Source organism: Felis catus, chromosome B4, assembly GCF_018350175.1.
Source record: "Felis catus isolate Fca126 chromosome B4, F.catus_Fca126_mat1.0, whole genome shotgun sequence".
NCBI lineage: Eukaryota > Metazoa > Chordata > Mammalia > Carnivora > Felidae > Felis > Felis catus.
In genome coordinates this window covers 128,187,379-128,207,417 of record NC_058374.1, presented here as the reverse complement: position 1 = coordinate 128,207,417, position 20,039 = coordinate 128,187,379, and the positions used below count along the sequence as shown (strand labels likewise).

The 20,039-nt window shown below is 46.5% G+C and overlaps 1 protein-coding gene across 6 annotated transcripts in view; it reads left to right on the top strand.

The window, feature by feature from the left end:
• LARGE1 (LARGE xylosyl- and glucuronyltransferase 1) overlaps positions 1–20,039 on the top strand; it is a 544,237-nt gene that overhangs the window by 307,404 nt on the left and 216,794 nt on the right. For all 6 annotated transcript variants that reach the window (XM_045062296.1, XM_045062294.1, XM_045062295.1 and 3 more), the window contains one exon: positions 6,111–6,282. In XM_045062296.1, the coding sequence (XP_044918231.1) occupies positions 6,111–6,282 (172 nt within the window). The remainder of the gene's footprint in view (positions 1–6,110; positions 6,283–20,039) is intronic.

The window sequence follows — 20,039 nt, the reverse complement described above, 5'->3', positions numbered from 1 at the left end:
AGAGAGCAGGATGTGCTACTATTATCCCTATTATACAGATGAGACAATTCAGGCCCAGAGAAATGTGGCAGCCAGGAATACCCAACCCCAAACCTTCGCACCGAATTGGCATGAAAAGCTGCTTCTCTGTTTGTCTGGATGGAGACAGGCTCGGTTATGACGATACAGGATCCCACAGGGGTGAAAAGCACTCCTGGGACCAGGGGCAGGGGGCGGGAGGAGAGAAACATTCATCGCTTCAGAGTGGAATGTCTCAGGCTGGGGGCTGAGAGACTGGATAGGAAGGACTCAGGCACTGGGATGGTAACCCTTCACCCACTCACGGTGGGGGGTGGCTAACTGAAAGCTTACACAGAAGGCTCTTAAAGGAAGGCCTGACCCACAGGAAGCCCTCAGGAAATGCTAGATGGTGTTTTCTATTGTTCTTATCATTGGGGCATTCCCAGTGCCTCCTGAAACTCAGCGTCTTCAGGAAGAAATTCGCATCATTCCTTGATAAAACCAACCTCTCTTCCTGTCTTTCCCTTGTCTGTCAGAGGTAAGGAGCCTGGCATCACATCAAGACATCGCTTCCCTTCACACCCTGTGCTTCCGTGTTCCTGTTACTACCCCGGTCAGGTTTTCTGAGTAACTTTTCTGAGGATCACCCAGCATCAGATGAACCTTAAAATCACCTGTAGCGCTTCATAGACACTCCCCTTGGGATCTGTCTGACAAGGAGCTGGCAGTTTGGGGAAGGTGAATGTTCCCTGGAGAGCATCCCCCACCCCCTCCTCTGCATAGAAATCCTGAAAACCTGGGATTGCTAATGCTCCTTGGTGTGTGCATTAGGTAGTATTCTTGAGCACAATTGCATTTTTGCTAATTAAATCTTAGAACATGCCGCTTAGAATTATTAACAGCCATTACAAGGATAATTGTCCATTAAAATAAACCTAACTTTCATTTTTATTATTGTTTTAATTACATAAACCCTTCGGTGTGTTTATAATGATGAACATGCTAGGTTCTTGCTCCGTGACACATGGTCATCTTCTAGGATGCTCTGAGATCAGTCTGCCTGGGGTGCCCCCAGGTCTCTGCAGTGTGCCTCTGAGGACGGTCTTCTCTCTGCTGACCCATGACTTAATGTCCCTGATTGGACTGAAGTTTATTGCAGGATGGGAGTGAGATTTGATAGCAGCAGGGGTTACACCAAGAGACTGTCCCAAAGGTTTCACGGGTGACCACTTCACCCAATTTGGTGGATAAGTAGGTTTTTCCTCCTAAAACCAAGGGTATCCTGTCCGGTTTGGAGATCTACCAGCAGAGGCTTTGAGTTTCCAAAGAGGTCTCAATTTAGGATTTTGTTAATAATCTATATAGGACTACAGGGAAAGGTGATGAGTGACCTTTTCCTCTGACAAAGCCATTTTCATTTCTGACTTCCCTTTACTGTTAAAGGTAGCCTCATTCCTTGCTTTTATCGAGCTCGACATCCTGAATCATCTGAGCCTCCACTGTGCTGACAGACCTCCCCTGGGAGAAGGGGCCTTTGCAGAGGCCGGCTGGGTGCCCAGCACCAGGCCAGGTGCTTTGCATTTCTCCCAGTGGTGTTGTAAAGAGAGCGTTCCAAGCCCCCATTTTGCAGATGAGAAAAGCCTCACAGAGCTGAAAAGATGGGATGGTGCTAAATCCCAGGCTTTCGGGGCTCAGCAAGCCGTGCCTCTTCCGTTGCACTGTTCTGACCCTGGACTTGAGCAATTAGGGCTGTTTCTGCCGCTAGTTGCAGAAAACGTCAAAGGTAGGATTTAAACTCGGCAGTCATGCATGTCCATCAAACATTTTTTTTGAGTAATGACTGTGTTGTTACCACAGCAAAAATGACATCGTCCCTGCTTCGGGGAGTTCCAGCCCAGAGCTGGTGAGAGACATGGAAAATTAGACACAGCATGAGAGTGTGCCGTGCTGGAGGGAAGCGGCTTGCTCCAGGAGCCCATGCCCAGCCTGGGGCCCCAGGGAGGTGGCGACTGGGGGGTGCCTTCTAAGCTGAGGCTGGAAGGAAGAACAGGATTAGACTAAGGTGGGGGTGAGGGGGCATGTTACATTCTACTTCTAAGAGAGAACACCATTTATAATAAATGTATCTGCTTCTTACCACACATTCTTTCCCCCTGTAGATTCCTCGGTTTTCTTTCTGGGGTTTTCTTTCTGAATACAAACTCATCCGAATGCTTCCTTTACCTCTAATTGAACACTCTGACTTAATTGATTATGTATTAAGTCGGGGACTTGGGGCGACATTCCGGCCTGGGCTCATGTTGAGATTAATTTATTCCTGTCTCTCTACCGTTCTGTGATGCATCTGAGTGCCTCACATGTGTGTTAAAAATAAAGCCGAGAGTCGGGGCAATCTAATTAGATGGCTCAGCCCAACGCTCTGGTGTTCAGTCTTCACCAAGCTCTCCGGCTTTGATGGTAACCAAAATAGATGAATAAGTTAATCAAAGGTCTGATTAAATAGCACAGCTCTGCCGCGTGGACCTATGATTGCCAAGCTTCAGTTCAGGAAGGTTCTCAGGGGAGAGAAGAAGCTGAGCGGAGTTCCAGAGGCCAGGGCTTTCATGAGGAAGAGTTCTTTAAAGTCCACTGGAGGCACTTACTTGAGGAGCCCCCAGCCCTACAATGTAAGCTGACGGCTAGTCAGGGTGCTCACTTCAAAGGAAGGATAACGTGGCTTGGGGAAGGAACGCATGCCTTCCCCTGGCGGCTTCTAACTATAGCTTTGCATCCTGCTCACTGTGGGATTGTGGGCAAATCGCTCACCTTCCAGTGCCATATGCCCATCTGTCCACCTGCCCATCCTTCTGTCCGTCCTTCCATTTGCCCACTCACCTCCCATCATGGATAGCATTTTGCATCTGTCATGTAGAAGGCATTGCCTTTTGGTCTTGGCCATCATTCGTTTAATGACTGCTGGATGTATCAGGCAGTCTCTCCAGGTGCTCTCTGGCCCTTCTCCACCCTGCTTCGTGCCCCGTGACGCTGCTACATAGGGCCATGCCTCTGAGCTCCCTTTCCCTCTGGCTTCCATTTGGGTTTGTGCAGAGGGGCACCCTCACAGGAGATTGGTGGGTAGGAGGGGAGAGAAGCCGAGTGACATGTGTCTCCCTGCTCTGTCCTGTGAGATTGCCACAGGCTGGCCGCGTCTGTCTACTGAAGTTCACTGCTCCTTCCTGGTGGCTTATGTGTATGGCCGCCCTGTCTAGACTCCAGCAGCCACTGGTACCAGCCCTTTGGGCCTTGGGTGGTCACGACCCCCCACTCTTTGTGTTCTCGGGTGCCACGTGGTGCTTCACAACTGGCCCTAAATTATGCACACGCTTCGTAGATAGTTCTTTTATTACCTGCTTTCCTCAGATTACCCGGTTGGAGTGTGCCATTTCCACCCACACCTTGATATAGTGCAGTAAGCAGGACAAGTAACTGCCTCTTTTAAGTGACAGAAGCTCAGAAAGGCTAAACAAACTTGTCCAAGGTGACATGGTGATTAAGGGACACCAGAATCTGAATCCAGGTGTGCCCGACTCCAGAACTCTGGATCCCCAACCCCCTTTTTGGTATGGAGCAAAGAGGCATGGCTGTCTAAATCCTGGACATGATGAGAGAGATCAGGAGGAAGGGTGGGAGCTTCTATGAGCTGAGGGTCTTTTGTGTACGGAACACTCACCCCGTCTGATCTCTAATTTTTCTGTGAACATGTGATGTAGGCACCGCCTCCATTTTACAGGTAGAGGAGCTGAGGCTTAGGTCAACCCCTTGTATGGGACAGGGGTTCACATTTTGCCTTCTGTCTCTGTTTTCCCTCCTCTCTGCTGCCTGGGAACACAGTGTTGGGGGCGACAGAGTTCAAGGTTCTTTTCCTGATGCCGACACGTGGTGAACAGTTTCGTCCATCAGTTTATGTGTTTTCTTTTTTTTTTTTTTAAATTGCACATGTATGCAAAGGACCATTGTAAAACTGATAAGGAGTAGCCGACATGGTATTTTCAAGTACGTTGGAGATGAACGCAGAATCCGGAGGGGGTTTCAGAGATGGGCTGGACGGTGTGAGTTACCATAGGGCTCCTTTTTCATAGCTTTCTCAAGGCAGCCTCTGTGTCCCTGTTTTTCTACCATTACTAGATGTGGGCATGTTTGAAAAGAAAGCAGGGCTTAGGTTTTCTTTACAACAGTAGTAGTTGCTCATTTTAAAAAGTTGAGAAGTGTTTAAAAGTGTAGGGGTGCTTGGGTGGCCCAGTCAGTTAAGCGTCCACTTTGGCTCAAGTCATGATCTCACAGTTCATGAGTTTGAGCCCCACGTTGGACTCTGTGCTGATAGCTCAGAGCCTGGAGCCTGCTTCAGATTCTGTGTCTCCTTCTCTCTCTCTCTGTCCTTCCCCTGCTCATGCTCTGTCTCTTGCTCTCTAAAAAATAATTAAACCTTAAAAAAAAAGTGTAGTTAAATATATGTGTATGTGTGTGTATAGTATACACATACACATCCTTTTATCTAGAGGGGGACCCGTCATCCCAAAATGACCACTATTATAATTCAGTGCCATGCTTCTATTTTTTCTTTCTCTGCGTAAATTTGGGTGTTTTCATGTTGATTATACATAGTGGTTATTAAGCAAAAACAATTTTAAAACTTACTTTTTTTCTTTTAACATCATATGCAAGTTTCTTCTCAGTATATCTTAATCTACATTGCTCGTAGCCATTGAATAGTATGCTTAGCAAGCTAAAAAAAAAAGGCATGTTTTCATTGACTGTCCAGTTTAGGGGTATTTGGATTGTTTCTGTTTATTTTATAACATGGTGATGAACATCTCTGGGAACAAAACTGGTTTCTTGCTTTTAAATGTGACTTTTTTTAAGAACAGAGTCCTCAGAATGTCCCTAAAGGGCAAAAGGGAAGGGTATTTTTTGGAATCTTAATAAGGTGGCCTCATTTTCCACTAAAGAATTCCATTATAAATGTTAACTTTTTTTTTTAAGTTTATTTATTTTGAGAGAAACAGAGACAGCACGAGCAGGGGGATGGCAGAGGGAGGAAGAGAGAGAGAATCTCAAGCAGGCTCTACGCTGCCAGCACAGAGCCTGGTGTGGGGCTTGAACTCATGAAACTGTGAGATCATGGCCTGAGCCAAAACTAAGAGTCAGACGCTTAACTGACTGAGCCACCCAGGGCCCCCCAAGTGTTAACTTCATGAAAAATAAGTGTGTTTTTGCCTCCATGGAGATCCCTATGGCAGCTAGAATGGGGACCCCACCTGTAGTTACATTCATATATGTCCTGTGCCTGTACAAACTTTCAGCACACTGGTGTTCTGTATTATTTTTCGCCTTGCCTTTGGGTCCCAAGTGGTACTGAGATGTGTGAGTTGCTGACCAAGTTATCGACCTTTGGGACGTTGGTTGTCCTGTTATATCATGTGAGGATTTCAGTGGTGGCTCTCCATTGGTGGTTCTTTACCGTCTATGGGTGTGTATCCTCTTACTCCCCAGTGAAGAGTGCTGCATGGGTCATGACCAAGTCCTTCTCATGTGTTTGAGAAACAGGAAAGGAGCAACGCTCATTGGTTTAATTACAGCTCTAAAAAATAGATAAGCAGAAGCTTTGACAATGCCACTGAAGTAGCAGTCTTTAATGACAAGCAGAATATGATTTAAAGAAATATTTCTACCTAGGAACAATTAAGTATTATTTGTAAAAATGAGGGTATGATCCAATTTTTATATTTTTATTCTTTTGCACATATTCTTATTTTCCCCAGTGAGCCTATATACTCTCTATAATAAAGATTTTATTAAAAAAAAATTTGAGCCTAGCATTTGAAATAATATTTATTTAATAAATATTGCTTTTCCTCTCCCTTGATTCAGATGCATTTTCTTCCAAAAAACTTCACATGCCAAACTGTACATCACATAAACGTATCTTTAAGGAAATACTCATTTACTCAGCAAATTTTTATTGAATACTTTTTATGTACCAGGCACTATTTATAATGTTTATGCAAAAAATGAATGTAATGATTCTTTTTGTTTTTCTTTTTTCTGCTCCTTCTCTTCCCTGCCTGGTGTAGTCTGAAGTTTCCTGGATCCCCAACAAACACTACTCTGGCATTTATGGTCTAATGAAGCTCGTCCTGACCAAGACTCTCCCTGCCAACCTGGAGAGGGTCATTGTCCTTGACACGGATATCACCTTTGCCACTGACATTGCAGAATTGTGGGCCGTGTTCCACAAGTTCAAAGGTAATTGTACCCCATGTTCCCTGGTATCTTTAAAGGTCTCGCCATGCCAAGAAGAGGGATTGTATTTTTTTTTTAAATGTGAGGCTGACACTTAATAGGTCCATACTAATGGACAAGGAATTACAAATCTAGTTAAGTATCAACTCTACTGGCATTTGAAACACGTTTGAATCAAACTGGCATATGTTTGCATTTCTTTAGTAAATAAAGAGGTAAGATTTATGTTCATAGGAAGAACCTAATTTAGGATGCATTGTAAGAGAGAAACGTCAAATGTGTATATTTTATATGCGGATAATTGAGTGTTGACTTAGCTGTGTAGAGACATACATTTATCAGTGTTTTGTTTTGTTTTTTTTTTTTTAAATCAAATGATGTTTTGATTGCGAAGAAGGCCTGTGAGGTGGTAGAAATGGGTACTGATTAGAGTGTTGGAAAATGTTCTTATGGCTTTTGCTTTCATTAATGTTGTGGTTGATCATTTTTAGGAAGTGTATAAGTTTGGCTTTTTATGACATTCCCTCTCATCCAGTTAGTTTTTTCTTAGCTATTGTGGCTCTTGTCACTGCCTCAAGGTATATGAGATTATGTGGTGGGGAATTGTGAGCCCAGCAGGTGTACTTGACTCTGGTGTGGATGCATGGGAGAAGTGACAGGTTAGCACAAATCTCGGGCTTTAATTCTAATCCCCCCTCCAGATGTCTTTCTTAAAATTGCATTATCTTACAAATTCTTCTCTGTATTAGACAAATGCAGTGGGAGATAAATTTGGGAGTGAGAGGTTATTTTTCCCTTTTTATTTCTTAGTTTTCTTTTTAAAATTGCATTCTGGCTTCTGTGTTTAAAATCCCTCCTGCTACTTCTCTGTAGCTTCTTATCCTACAAAGGTGAGCTACTACTCAGTGATTTTTAAATCACAGCCGTTTCCTAAATCTCAGGGTATTCCAGTTGGTCTCATGGACAGAAGAGTAAATTCCTCACCTACTCTGGTCTTGGCCTGCTTCTTTCTGGGGGTCTCTTAGCTCTAGGCTAATTGAAAAAAAGTCCTCAGCATCTCATGGGGGAGACACTCTGACCCTCAGACTCTTTCCCTTGTTAAGATTGAAACATACTTTCCTTACCCATGTCAGTAATGACACTAATAGAGACATTATGTGGCTCAGCTCTGGTCTCTTCTTCACGGAATGTTGGGGGTCTGTCCTTTCATGTCACAAACAAAGAAACTGAGGCTTGAAGGCATGCAGGATTCAGCCCAGAGTCGAGACCAGAATGTGTATGTGTGTTGGCTTCCGTGCACCCCTCTTTTCGAGTTCCCTATTACTTCTGCTTGTTTTTCTGATTACATTGAACTCCTTGAGGACAATTTTTAAAAAATAATTCTAAGATATTCCTACTTTTATGCCAATGTCTAGTATTCAGTGATGTGTTTATTCAGCAGGCATTTACTGCATCCCTACTGGGTGTCCCTGGTATGCTGGGCTCTGGAGACTTCTTCTGAAGGGGATTGGAGAAGGCAGCTGGGAGGGCTTCACAGAGGAGGTGGTCATCATGCTCTCACTTGCCGGAGAGAAGTGGTTCTGTGTGGTGGATGCCGACATTCCCCTTTGGGAATAAAGGATGTATTAACTCCAGCTGCTGGGATCACTGCCCGCATGTGGCCCTCAGCTACCAGCCCCGTGAAGAGCCACATGCCTGGGGCCACGTCCCCTTCCTGGAGAATGTGGAGTCTTGCAGAGCCAGCTCTAACACTCCCTGGAGAGCCCCTCGCCGCTGGTTTCCTCCCTCTGCCCAGTCCTCTTACCTTTTCTTTTCAGATGCTCTTCCCAAGACCCGCTCCCTAAATTAACCTCCTGCATGCTAACTTCTGTATCAGAGTCTGCTTCCCCAGAAACTCACCCTGAAATATGCCTTTAAAGCTATAAGTCTCCCTTGGAGAAATGTAACTCAGCAAAATCACCAGAACAGGTGGTCACTAATTGTAGCATTGTAGCTAGGAAGTACCATTTATTCTGTCCCAGCTAGGACCTGCCATAGTGCTGGTGGGGTTTTGAGGCCAGTAACAACAATAGCATCATTGTGGTTTTAAATCCCTCGATATCATCTGTGAACGAAAGGCTCCCAAGGTGCTTGTGGCCCAAGGATTTGGATCCTGGGGTAGAGCAGAGTATATGAGCCAAGGTCAGGACAGGGACCTGGGGGTGGCAGGAGCCAGGGGGGAGTGTGCACTTGAATGCAAGGAGCTGAGTTAATGGGCTATGTTTTATTTGTTCATTCTTTCATTGGTTTATTTCTGGCATTTGTTAGGCCCCTGCCGTGCAGAGGAATATATTAGATGCTGTTGTTACCTAAAACGGTCGAGAACACAGCCCCTGCCTTCAAGGAGCTCACAAACAAGGCAGGCTGCATTGTATTTTTATCTATCACCAACAAAGGAATATAAAAACACCTGAGGTTTTCCCATGCCCACTCTAACTTTTCTGGGAAAATACGGAGGTGAAAAGAAAATAAGCAAGCTCTTCCCTTCTCCATATGGCACTCTTTTCTACAGCTTTTTTTGTTGTTGTTTTTTAATTATTTTTTTCTAAACTGGAACGATTAGTAGCCAGAACATGGAATAGGAAGAAAGCCCCATAGGACAAACTCATGAATGTAGGAAGTTCTGATCCCAAAGGGAGAGTTCCCCTCTCCTGAGGGCAATGGCATTTGGCGTTCTTCACCATAAACATTTTGAGTGACATTGATGTAGTTTGGCCTTGTTAATTTTTCTCTGTTTCACAACAGCTAGTTATCTGGGGCTCTTGTGTTCAGATCACATATGCTTTGTAACACTGTGAAATTCCCCTCACCTAAATCCATTTACACGGAGACACTAGTAAGAAGCCTTTTAGAAAGGGCTTAGATCTTTGCTCCGCCTCCACCATGGGAAACTTTGGGTGCCTCTTGGAAATGTCCACACGCCCCCGGAGACTTGACTTCACCTAAATGGCAGGTGCCTCCCTCCGCACCCTTACCACCAGCTGCCACTGCTGGAGGATTTTCAGTGATTCTCAGCAAAAAGAATCGAATGTGCCACGGATAGCGAGAATGAAGGGCCACCCATTCGGTCCTATTACTGAGCTTAATAGTTGCCAGATCATCTCCTGACTGTTGGGAATGTTGCAAGAATAAAAGAAACCCAGTCCCTACCCTGGCAAGTGTATAGTTGAGTGGGGTGGTCGGGGGGAGACAGACAACAAACAAGTAAAATACACAGTATATTAGATGGTGATTAGTGGTTGCTCTGGAGGAAAGGAGATGAGGAATACCTCTGTGTGTGCACACGTGCATTGTTTCAGTATCCAAATCCAGCAGCAGTGGAAGCTCTTCCAATGGAAGAGTGACATTTAATGGAAAGTGACATTTAAGCAGAAACATGAAGAAGTTGAAAGAATAGGCATGCCAGGTGCCTAGGGAAAAGTGGAATAGTGTCCCAGGCAGTAGGAACAGCAAATGTGACGTTTCGGGAGCCCTGTGGCCTGGTTTGTTTGAGGAGTGGGATGGAATGAGCCCAGGATGGCTGGGGGCTAATGGGTCTGGTCACGGAGGTCTCCTTTGTCAGGCACAGGGAGAATTGTGCCTTACCCTTCTGTGATAAGGGCAGCCATTGTGCAGCTTTGAGCAGGAGTGATGTGATCTGACGGATGTTTTGTTTTAAGTTTATTGGGGGCGTGGAGGGGCCACAAGTAGGGAAGGGGCAGAGAGAGAGGGAGAGAGAATCCCAAGCAGGCTCTGTGCTGTCATCACAGAGTCCAGCTCGGGGCTCGAACTCACGAATTGTGAGATCATGGCCTGAGCCGAAACCAAGAGACGTTTAACCGACTGAGCCACCCAGGTGCCCCCTGATTGATGTTTTTACTGGGCCATCCTGGCTGCCCATTTGAGAATAACAGGAAGCAAGGAAACCATTCAGGAGACGTGGCAGTCATCCAGGCGAGGCCTGTTGCTAGCTCAGACCCGAGGGGAGCAGCACAGGTGAAAGGCGTCGTCAGGGTAGGGGTACGTTTTGGAGGTCAAGGTGGTGGGAGGTGAGAGGGCACAGAGTGTGGGACGCCCAAGCCGGCGTTTGGCAGACCCCACCACAACTGCAAGAAGAAGATTTGGGTTTGGGACCCTTTACATTGGAAACGCCTCATTGGACATCCACACGGAGATGCTGAGAAGGAGGCAGGTAAATGAGTGCTTGGAAAGCAAAGGGAAAATACTGGTTCTTACGGACTTCTTCTGGTCCAGGCCCTGAGCTAGAAGCTTTGTACTTTTGAAAAGCAGGATAAACTGGGCCCCAGAGAGGCTAAATAACTTTTCCTGCTCAGAGAGCTATTCACAGCAGAACTCAGCCCTGGACCATCTGGATGTGGAGTCTGCGCTCTGCCTCCTGCATTTCTGGGCTTCCTGATGGTGAGGGGGCTGTGTGTGTTCCAGGGCGGGGGGGGGGGGCGTTGGGGGGTGCGTGGGCTGGGGGGGGCTGCCCTTAGTTCGGCTGTGACCGCTGATCCTGAGTCACCCACCACCCCTGACTGCGATCGTTTTACTGCACAAATATTTGGAAACACTATCTGATTTTAGCAATACTGGAAGGGGCTGTTAGGAAGGCATAAATAATAAATGTACCCCCATAATCTGAAGCTTTTAGAAAAACTCCATACTGCATGTTCAACCTAGTATTTTTCATTCTTGAGAAGAAATGCCTTCCCTGTAGGAAGAGCATATTGCCATCATGTAAAGTTCTGGCCCCAGAACAGGTATGGTCAGAGTACCAAGCACAGGTGGGTATTGCCCTGCTCACCCCCACGGTGCCACGGTGTGGGTGGGTATGTGATACCAGTGGATATTTTTCAAGAGCTAACAGACTCACTGTGGACCAATTACAGCTAACATTTTTAAGCACTTACTCTGTGCCAACCACTCTGTTAAGCACTTTATGGTGAAACTCATTTAATCCTTATAACACTCCCATGAAGTAATTATTCTTAATGTTTCCATTTTAAAGATCTGGGAACTCACGCTTAGGGAGACAAAGTAGCTTGCCTAGCACCTCAGCTCCTAAATTGTAGAACTGGGATTTGAACTCAGATAACCCGACTCTAAATCCATTACCCTTTACCCTGCACCTACACTCCCCAGAGGAGCAGATGGAGTTTAGAGTCTCTGTGGAGAGACCGAAGCTAGAAACAAGAAAGCAGTCTGGGTGACCATGTGAACTGGGCTGTAGGGGTGATGTAGGCATCCTGAGAACAGAGGTATGGAGGCAAAATCAGGGCCATGGAGAAGTGTGGTTTTCCCAGGATTTGAAAATAAAATTTTGGTTTCCAGAATCCTGGCCCAGCTTGTGACATCCCAGAACATCATCTTTAAAGTAGCCGTGAGCCCCAAGAGCTCTACTCATGCGCTCATCATGGCCAGTAGAAGAAGGCAGAATCGGGGTCGCTCTGTGACCATGGTGGGTTAGCTGACTTCTCTGGGCTCAAATGAACCAGGAACAGTGCACGTCTTTGTGAGGAGTGCACAACATAACGTGCGTCATTCTCCCCAGGTTCCACTTTCTCTAAGGACTCCCAGCGGAGTATGGGATGATGGTGGACATCCTTAAAGCGTGTCTGCTCCATTACTTTGCAGCTTTGTCTACAAAGCCCTCCTCGGCACTGGGGTGGCTGTAAGGGTAAAATGATGTAGAAAAGCTGAATATGAAAAACCTTGAAAGTATGGCTTCTGGAAAGACACTTGCAGAACTTTTGTGATTATAACCACTTGCCTTGAAGGAGTTTTTAAATACTCGTAACATTTCTTCCAGTGGGTCAGGTCTATTTCTTATCTGGTGAAGGCTGCCCCTCCCTTCTCCCTCCCTCCCCTCCCTTCTTCCTTGTCCCTTCTTTCCTTTTTCCCTCCTCCCCTCCCCCTTCTCTCCCATTTCCCCCTCCTTGCCCCCTCCCCATTCCCCCCTCCTCCCCCCTACCATTCCTGCCCTTTTCCCCTCCCCCTTTCTCTCCCCCCTCCTTCCCTGCTCCTCTCCTTATCTTCTCCTTTCTCCCCTCCCCCTCCCTCCCTCTGTTAAGGGAACTGGTGGAGTAGGAAAAGCTTTAAAGGAAGACCTCAAGTTTCAAGTCCACGCCGGTATGTTTATCAGTGGGATGATCTTGGGGGGGGGCGGTCATTTAACCTCTCCACATGCTCCCTTACCTGTAGAAAGAAAACACAGATGCCACCTCACAGGGTTGTGGGTTTGAGGAACCCTAGTGCCCAGTACACGCTTTTCCTTCCTTGTCTCATTATTTTTTTCCTTTTCCTTTTCTTTTTCCTCTTCCTTTTCTTTTTCCTCTTCCTCTTCCTTTTCCTTTCCTTTCCTTTCCTTCCTCTTCCTCTTCCCCTTCCCTCCTGTGTCTACTGTTTGTCATATCCCATTTGCCTCTTTTCCTTTGACTTTAGATCCTTCTCCTTCCCTCCCTTCACTGACCTGCAAGTAAAGTTCCACACTCCCCTCCCCCTTCAGCTGACTTAACAGGGAGTCAAAGGGCCCATGTTCCCTGAATAAAGCCAGCCCTCCTTGGCCAGGCCTGCTCTGGACAAGGTCCCCCTCACTGCACATCTGTTCCTGCCTTCCTAGAGAGGCTGCTTGGCCCCAGGGAAGAAAAGCAGAAACTTTGAAAGCTATGAAGTTTCAAATCAGGTGCTTTCCAATGACTCTGACAGCCTGTGTCTGTGTGGGTGGTGCTCTGTAAGTGTGGAAGGTGCTGGGGTTCTGCTGTGATGGGGTGAGTCTTCTCTGTGGGGTTTGTGTTTCATTTTAGGGTTCAGTCAAAGGCTGGGGCATTTCTTTTCGTCTGTGCCGTGGTTTCGAATGTTCTCCTGCACTCCTCCTATTAGTAAAGTTCCTTGCTCACCACCAGTTTTCATTGCTTTGTTTTTTAACTGCTAATTCTTAGCTGATTTTCCGTGTGGAAAATTTGAGGGCCCTTTATGTCCTCATCCACTTCCTTCTTCGAGTCTGTTGTCCTGTCCATGCTGCCTTCCATTCAGAGTCCAGGAACTAGCTCTTTTTAAGTTTATTTTTATTTATTTTGAGAGGGAGATACAGAGCAAGTGGGAAGGGGCAGAAAGAGAGAAGGAGACAGAATCCCAAGCAGGCTTTGCACTGGCAACACACAGCCAATGCGTGGCCCGAACTCACAAACCCACCAACTGGGAGATTGTGACCTGAGCCGAGATCAAGAGTTGGAGACTCAACCAACGACTGAGCCCCCCAGGTGTCCCCAGGAACTAGCTCTTGGCTTCTCTCCTTAGGAGCTCACGGTTCTTCCCTTGGACATGCTGAAATGCTTGTCACTGGCGGAACGTCAAGGGATTCTGTTCCTGGCAAAATTGGTGAAGACGTTTTAATTATTTTTCCCATTAACTTGGAAGGGGATCTGCCTTCTTTCACTATATTAGAAAAATCATTTGACTTCTCAGAGCTTCCTTTTTGCTGTTGTTCTATGAAAGTGGGGGAATAATTTGGCCATAAACACCCCCATAGGTTTTATTTTGGTGGTGAAGTCAGGAAATGGCTCTGCCTTGCATGCTACTTAATCATCAGTGATAATTCCCTTTCCCATCTGCGTCTTTGTTTTCTTGTTCTTCAACCAGCAACTCCTGAGGAGTTAGGGGGAACAGAAACCCACCTGCTTCCCTGCCACCCTATCCCTGTCCTTCTCTCTGCCTCCATGTTCATTCGTCCACTCATTCTTTCGTTGACTCCTTATCTTTTGAGCCCCTGGGCCCGCCTCAGGCTTGGGAGAAGAAAATCATGAATAAGGCAGACCCAAGTCCTGCCCTCACGGTACTAATTTCTAATAAGTGCTTTTCACGTGTCAGGCAGTGGGCTATTTCATTTAGCATTCATAAAAGTCTTTAACTGTCTTGCTGAGATCATACAGCAAGTGGCAGAGACTAGACCGAAGCCAGGGTGGCCCCAGAGCCCGTGCTCTTGACCACTGGATTCTAGATCCAGCTGAACACACGGTTACATAAAATGTGGAAAGCACCTTGAAAGGGAGAATTCGGGGTGAGGTAGAATCACATTTCAGGGAAGGCAGCCCTGGTCTGGTGGGCTGAGGGAGTCAGGAAGGCTTCTGGAGGGAAGAGGCATGGTGACATTAGCCTCCGGGTCACCTCCCAGAGAGAATGCCACATGCAGGTCCTGGAGAGAGAATGGTGCAGACAGGCATTGAAGGGAACATCAAACCTCCTCAAATAGACTGGGAGGGCTCCTGCCTCTGGTCCTTTGCTCTGATGTCCCCCTGCTGGGAAATGCTTATTCCTAGCCTGCTCTGTCCTGCTGCCCCAAGTCCCTGCGAGTCTTGGCTCAGATCTCAGCTTCTCAGTGAGCTTCTCCTGATTGTTGCCTTTAATCCTGCAACCTGAGATGCCAGCCTCTCGCTCCCACCCTGCTCTTTTCATGTTTTATAGCACCTGTCACCTTCTAGTCTGTCTTGCAAGGATTTACCAAGATGGCTGCTCCACCCTACCCACTAAGCAGCAAAGACCTGGGTACCCGGATGCCTCTGGCTTTACCTGGTTGCTGTGTGTCTTTCCTGCTGATGCATAAATACTGCCTTTGTCTGTTTTGTTCCTGAGACATTTCCAGCATCCAGAACTGTGCCTGGTAGATAATAGGTGCTCAGTTAATATTTGTTAGGTAAATGAACAAATAAAGCATATGATTCTAGGTGATTTGTGGGGTGGAAAGTAAGAGAACTAGGAAGGGTCTTCTAAGTTACAGCTTTGAGTTTTATCCACAGGCAATTAAAAGGCTTAGAGTTTCAGGTAGAGAAGTATGCTCAGATTCTCAGATTGGAAAAGACTTCTTTGGCTGCAGTGTGGGCAGTGATCCAAAAGGTGAGGCAGGAAACCCATACCTTGAAAGAAAGTTGTGACAGTATACATTGGGTTGGCTACTGCTTCAGTCCAAGCACGACATGTGGCCTATGGTAGGATAGTGCCCCTGGGAGCAAGCAGAGGACCTGGATTAGAGGTGAACTAGGAAAGTTGAGTGGATAGCACCCGGTGCCTGGAGTTCAGGGTGGAACGTGCAGAGACGGATGAGCAGCTCTGAATCTTACAGCAAATGTCTGGGCTGGAGGTATCTTTAAGTGTTTCCTTTATGGTATTAAAATAGTGTTCTCACTGGGCTCTTACAGTTTCCTTTTCTGAACTTCCCGGTGTGCCCCAGTGTAGCATCTGGTTTTCTGTTTTCTGTGGTTCCTGGTTTCCGAAGGGAGAGTGGCAGGATTTGCTGTCCCTAATAGAAGGCTAATGAGCAATCGGCAAGCACCAAGCAGGGCGAGGTGTGGTTGGCAAGCCGTGGTTAGTGAGCAGGAGCGACAGGGCGAGTGCAGAGCTGAATTCATCCGAGAAAGATCCCCGACCTTGCCCTGATTGTGCAGCACATACCTGGAGACTGAGGGCACCTCCTGCTGATGTGGCCGCGTGTTCTCAGGCCAGCCATGCCCTATACATCCCCAGGAGCCCCCTGACTGGGCAGACGGGACCTCTGTCAACTGCGTGGCTGTTCCTAAATGCACACGGCTCCGGGCTCTCCAGGACACTGGGAGGCTCCCAAGAAAGAGGAGGAAAGGCACATTTCTAGAAGTGGCTGTGAAGTATTCCTTCCCTTCTTCCCTAATTCACGTGTCCACTGCCAAGGAGTGGGACAAAGACATCCAGGCCCTTTCCTTTGGGTGGGTCCCCTTTCTACCCTTGGTACCATCTCAAGTCAAATTTCCTGCCTGTAAAATGGGGATAATAGGGGCACCTGGGTGGCTCAGTCGGTTAAGCGTCCGACTTCAGCTCAGGTCACGATCTCGCGGTCCGTGAGTTCGAGCCCCGCATCGGGCTCTGGGCTGATGGCTCAGAGCCTGGAGCCTGCTTCACATTCTGTGTCTCCCTCTCTCTCTGCCCCTCCCCTGTTCATGCTCTCTCTCTGTCTCAAAAGTAAATAAATGTTATAAAACATTTAAAAAAAAAAAAAAGAAAAAAGAAAAAAAAATGGGGATAATAATGCTGCTAGGGTATTGCTGCGTGGGTTGTGTGAGATGTTCCACGTAGAGGTTAGCTCAGTACCTGGCAGAGTCAGCACTGACCGTGGGTAGCTGCTGCTAGTACTAATATTAGAGTCATTTTGTGGCCATCCCAGTAGGGCAGCTGTTTGGGGACCTAAGATTCAGGGTGGGAGGATCTGGATATCAGAGGAGGCAACCTTAGTCCTCTGTGAGTAAGGCGCACTCCCCAGATAGCCCCAGTCATGATCATGCTGGAGGAGGGGAGCCTGGGAGGAGGATCCTGGGGGAAGTCAGGGTTTTGTCCTAACTGGAGAGCATCAACTACGTGTCTCCGTGGGGAGAGCACAGGCTGTGGAGTGTGCCGGTCCCAGGACCTGGGTCTGAGGCTGGCTCTCCCATACAGTTGGCACGTCTGTTGCTCAATCTCAAAGGGAATAATAGTTGGGAGGCAAAATATGTAATTCACCTAGTGCTTTGTAGGTATTTGTTATATTAGCTCAGTTTTTCCATGCAGGGGTTTTCACATTTTGCTATCTGCAAAATTGAGATGTGTGACTTACAAAAGTAATTTGCCTGATGGTCTTTTTCTCCTGGAAAATGTTTTGATATATCCTATAATCAGTGGCCTCTTAGAATCCAGAAAGTATGGTGTTATTATTTTTTCTAGCTTTTTCTTTTATCGTGGAGTGGTAGAGGAGGGACAGAGTTTGGGTAGGGCTGTAGACTGGAGTTGGGAGGGTGATTAGAATCAGTAGAAGAGAAGGATTTGCGGGGGTGGGGGGGTCTTAGCAGGCCACTCTTGGATCTCCTGTTATTGTATGACCACAGGGTCCCGGGTCATCTGTGCTGTTGCTATTTTTGGTGAACACCTTGCTTGTGGCTCCCACATTGGAATGGTTACCACCCCTAACGGGCCCTTCTGCTGTGGAGACTCACTACGTGTTTCCTGGAAATAAAAAATATGTTGTGGGCATGGAGAAAAGGGGAGATCATCGAGTCATGGAACGGAAACATTTTAGGCTTTGAAAATTTCAGAAAGAGCTATCAAAAAGCTTAAGCATCATACCCAGAATTACAGGAAACTGCTCTGCCCAGAAGTCTTTTTTTGCTCATTCGGACATTCAGTAAATATTTCCTGAGCACCTACTTGGTACCAGACACACAAGCGATGCTCTCTAGTGCTCAGTCTATTTGAAGTTCATGCGACTAATTCATTCTTCCTTGAAAAAAATCAGATCGTTCTGATTTTTTTTTTTCTGGGAACACCTTAGCAGTCTGCGTACCTGCTGCCCACTCAGGGCGGGACCCCGGACTCCGAGAGGGCACAGTGCACTGGGAGTGCCACTAGGTGGTACCTGCCATTAATGTGAATTATTCAGGTTGCTTTTCTTTCAGTTAGCTGATAATCAGCTACCTTGAGGCAAAGAGATTTTGATGGTGAATGTAGCTTTAGTGGATGCATAGAGGATATAGGGCTGTCCTGGGTCATTCTGGGGGAAGGGAGGGAGGGTGAGGGAGCAGGTTGGGATCAAATAAAGGCATGAGAGAGAGAGACAGCTGCAGAACAGGCAGTAGGAGGAAAGAAGCAAATACCTGTTGAATGAATTGATGGAGACAATGACAAAGCCCATCTTTGGAATCATATGCTCAATTTTTTTTCTTGTTTGCTCTACAAGTATTTTGGCTAAAGGGGCCTTACATGAAGGGTAGCTCTAGGGTGGAGAGGCCCTTTTCTGGTATCAGAATTACCTGTAAGGTCTTCCCAGAGTTCACATCACCGAGGCACACTCCTGTCCCCCACACTGGCCTGGACATCACCAGTGATCTGAGATTCATTGCCTTCATGCAGTGTTTCTCTAGCTTGGTGATGCTGAGATTTGGAGCTGGAGAACTCTTTGTTGTGGGGAGCTGGTTCTGTACATTGTAGAGGTTTAGCAGCATCCCTGGTCTCTACCCACTAGATGCCAGTGACACCGCCCTCCCCAGTTTTGACAACCAAAAACATCTCCAGGTATCACCAAATGTCCCCTGAGGGGCAAAATCTATCTTTTTGAGAACCCCTTCCTTAGTGGCCCACCATTACTGATGAAGGTGTATGGGCTCAGTCAGGCATTGGTGGTGATGGTGGTTTTAAGTGGTTGATAATGAACGCTCAAAAGAAGAAATAAAATTAGAATTTTCTATAACTTGTTTATCAGTTCCTATCTTGGAAAACCCCCAACCAAATGCCCTTTGAATGGCTTTCTGAATCATCCCTATGTTCAAGCTCCTGTTCTATATGCTCCAGACTTCTTTTCCCTTGTTTATCCTCAATGCTAGCCTCGAAGATGCTTGAACCGTAAATTTTCTCTTTTTCTAGGGCTACAGATAGAGTTGAACAGCCAGTACTGAATTTCCTTTCTCAGGAAAATAAATGAGTGCATTCATTCCCCTGTACCTGGAAGGATACATGATACTAAGGGAAAGTGTGATTGAATTAACCAGACTCAGATGCATTCATATCCATAGAAGGCCATGATCCTGTTAGGACCCACTGGAATTTACCGTCTTCCCCCGAAATTACAAGAGGGACCAACTTACCCCTCATCTACATCCTCATGTAAAGAGGAAATCGGCGCATGTCATTCGCTGACTATTGCAAGGACACAAATTTTTTTTTCCCTCCGAAATGCATATACATAGATTATTAGCAGCATCTAATATATGACAAGGACGGACGTGGCCTGTCAAGGAAGACAAATAACTGTTCTCTGCTCCGCAAGGTGCGCTGGGCTTGCCCATCTGGAAGAGTGCAGTGGGCAGAGGTGTGTGTGCTGATTCCTTATTGAGATGGATGGAGGGGCCATTTAAGGGAACACTGTCAGCCAGCCTAGGACCAGGTAAAATTACCAGCTTCCCTAGAAGCAGAGGGTATTTTTTTTTTTCATTCACAACCATCTTCATTAGAAAAGGAAGTCTGGTTTCTGTTTTTTCATTTGCCTTTTGATTGGTCTCAGAGGCAAAGAGGTCACGACAATTTGGGGCTTCTCTTCTTTTTTTTTTTTTTTAAATTTTTTTTTTTTAATTTTTTTTTTCAACGTTTATTTATTTTTGCGACAGAGAGAGACAAGCATGAACGGGGGAGGGGCAGAGAGAGGGAGACACAGAATCGGAAACAGGCTCCAGGCTCTGAGCCATCAGCCCAGAGCCTGACGCGGGGCTCGAACTCATGGACCGCGAGATCGTGACCTGGCTGAAGTCGGACGCTTAACCGACTGTGCCACCCAGGCGCCCCGGGGCTTCTCTTCTTTATTCCTGAGATGGCAGAAGAGACCCAGGTTGATGCCACGATGCTAAGAAGTCTTACAAGATTAAAAAGAAGATTCCCCAAATCCAGCCACTGAGCATTTTTATTTTTGAAATGATGTGATACTAGGTTTTCAAAAAGGAGAAGGCAGACTTTGAAGGGCCTGGGGGGAGCAGGGAGGAGGGAAGGGGAAGGAGGAGGGTTGGTTGGTAGGGATGGAACTTACTTTTTTTTTTAAGTGAACTTTAAAATTTTGGAACAATTTTTGAGTTACAGAAAAATTATGGAGCTAGTACAGAGTTCCTGTACGCCCTGCACCCTCTCTCCCTTATTATTAGCATCTTACATTAGTACGGTACATTTTGGGGGGCAAGTTATCTTTTATTTTATTTTGTTTTATT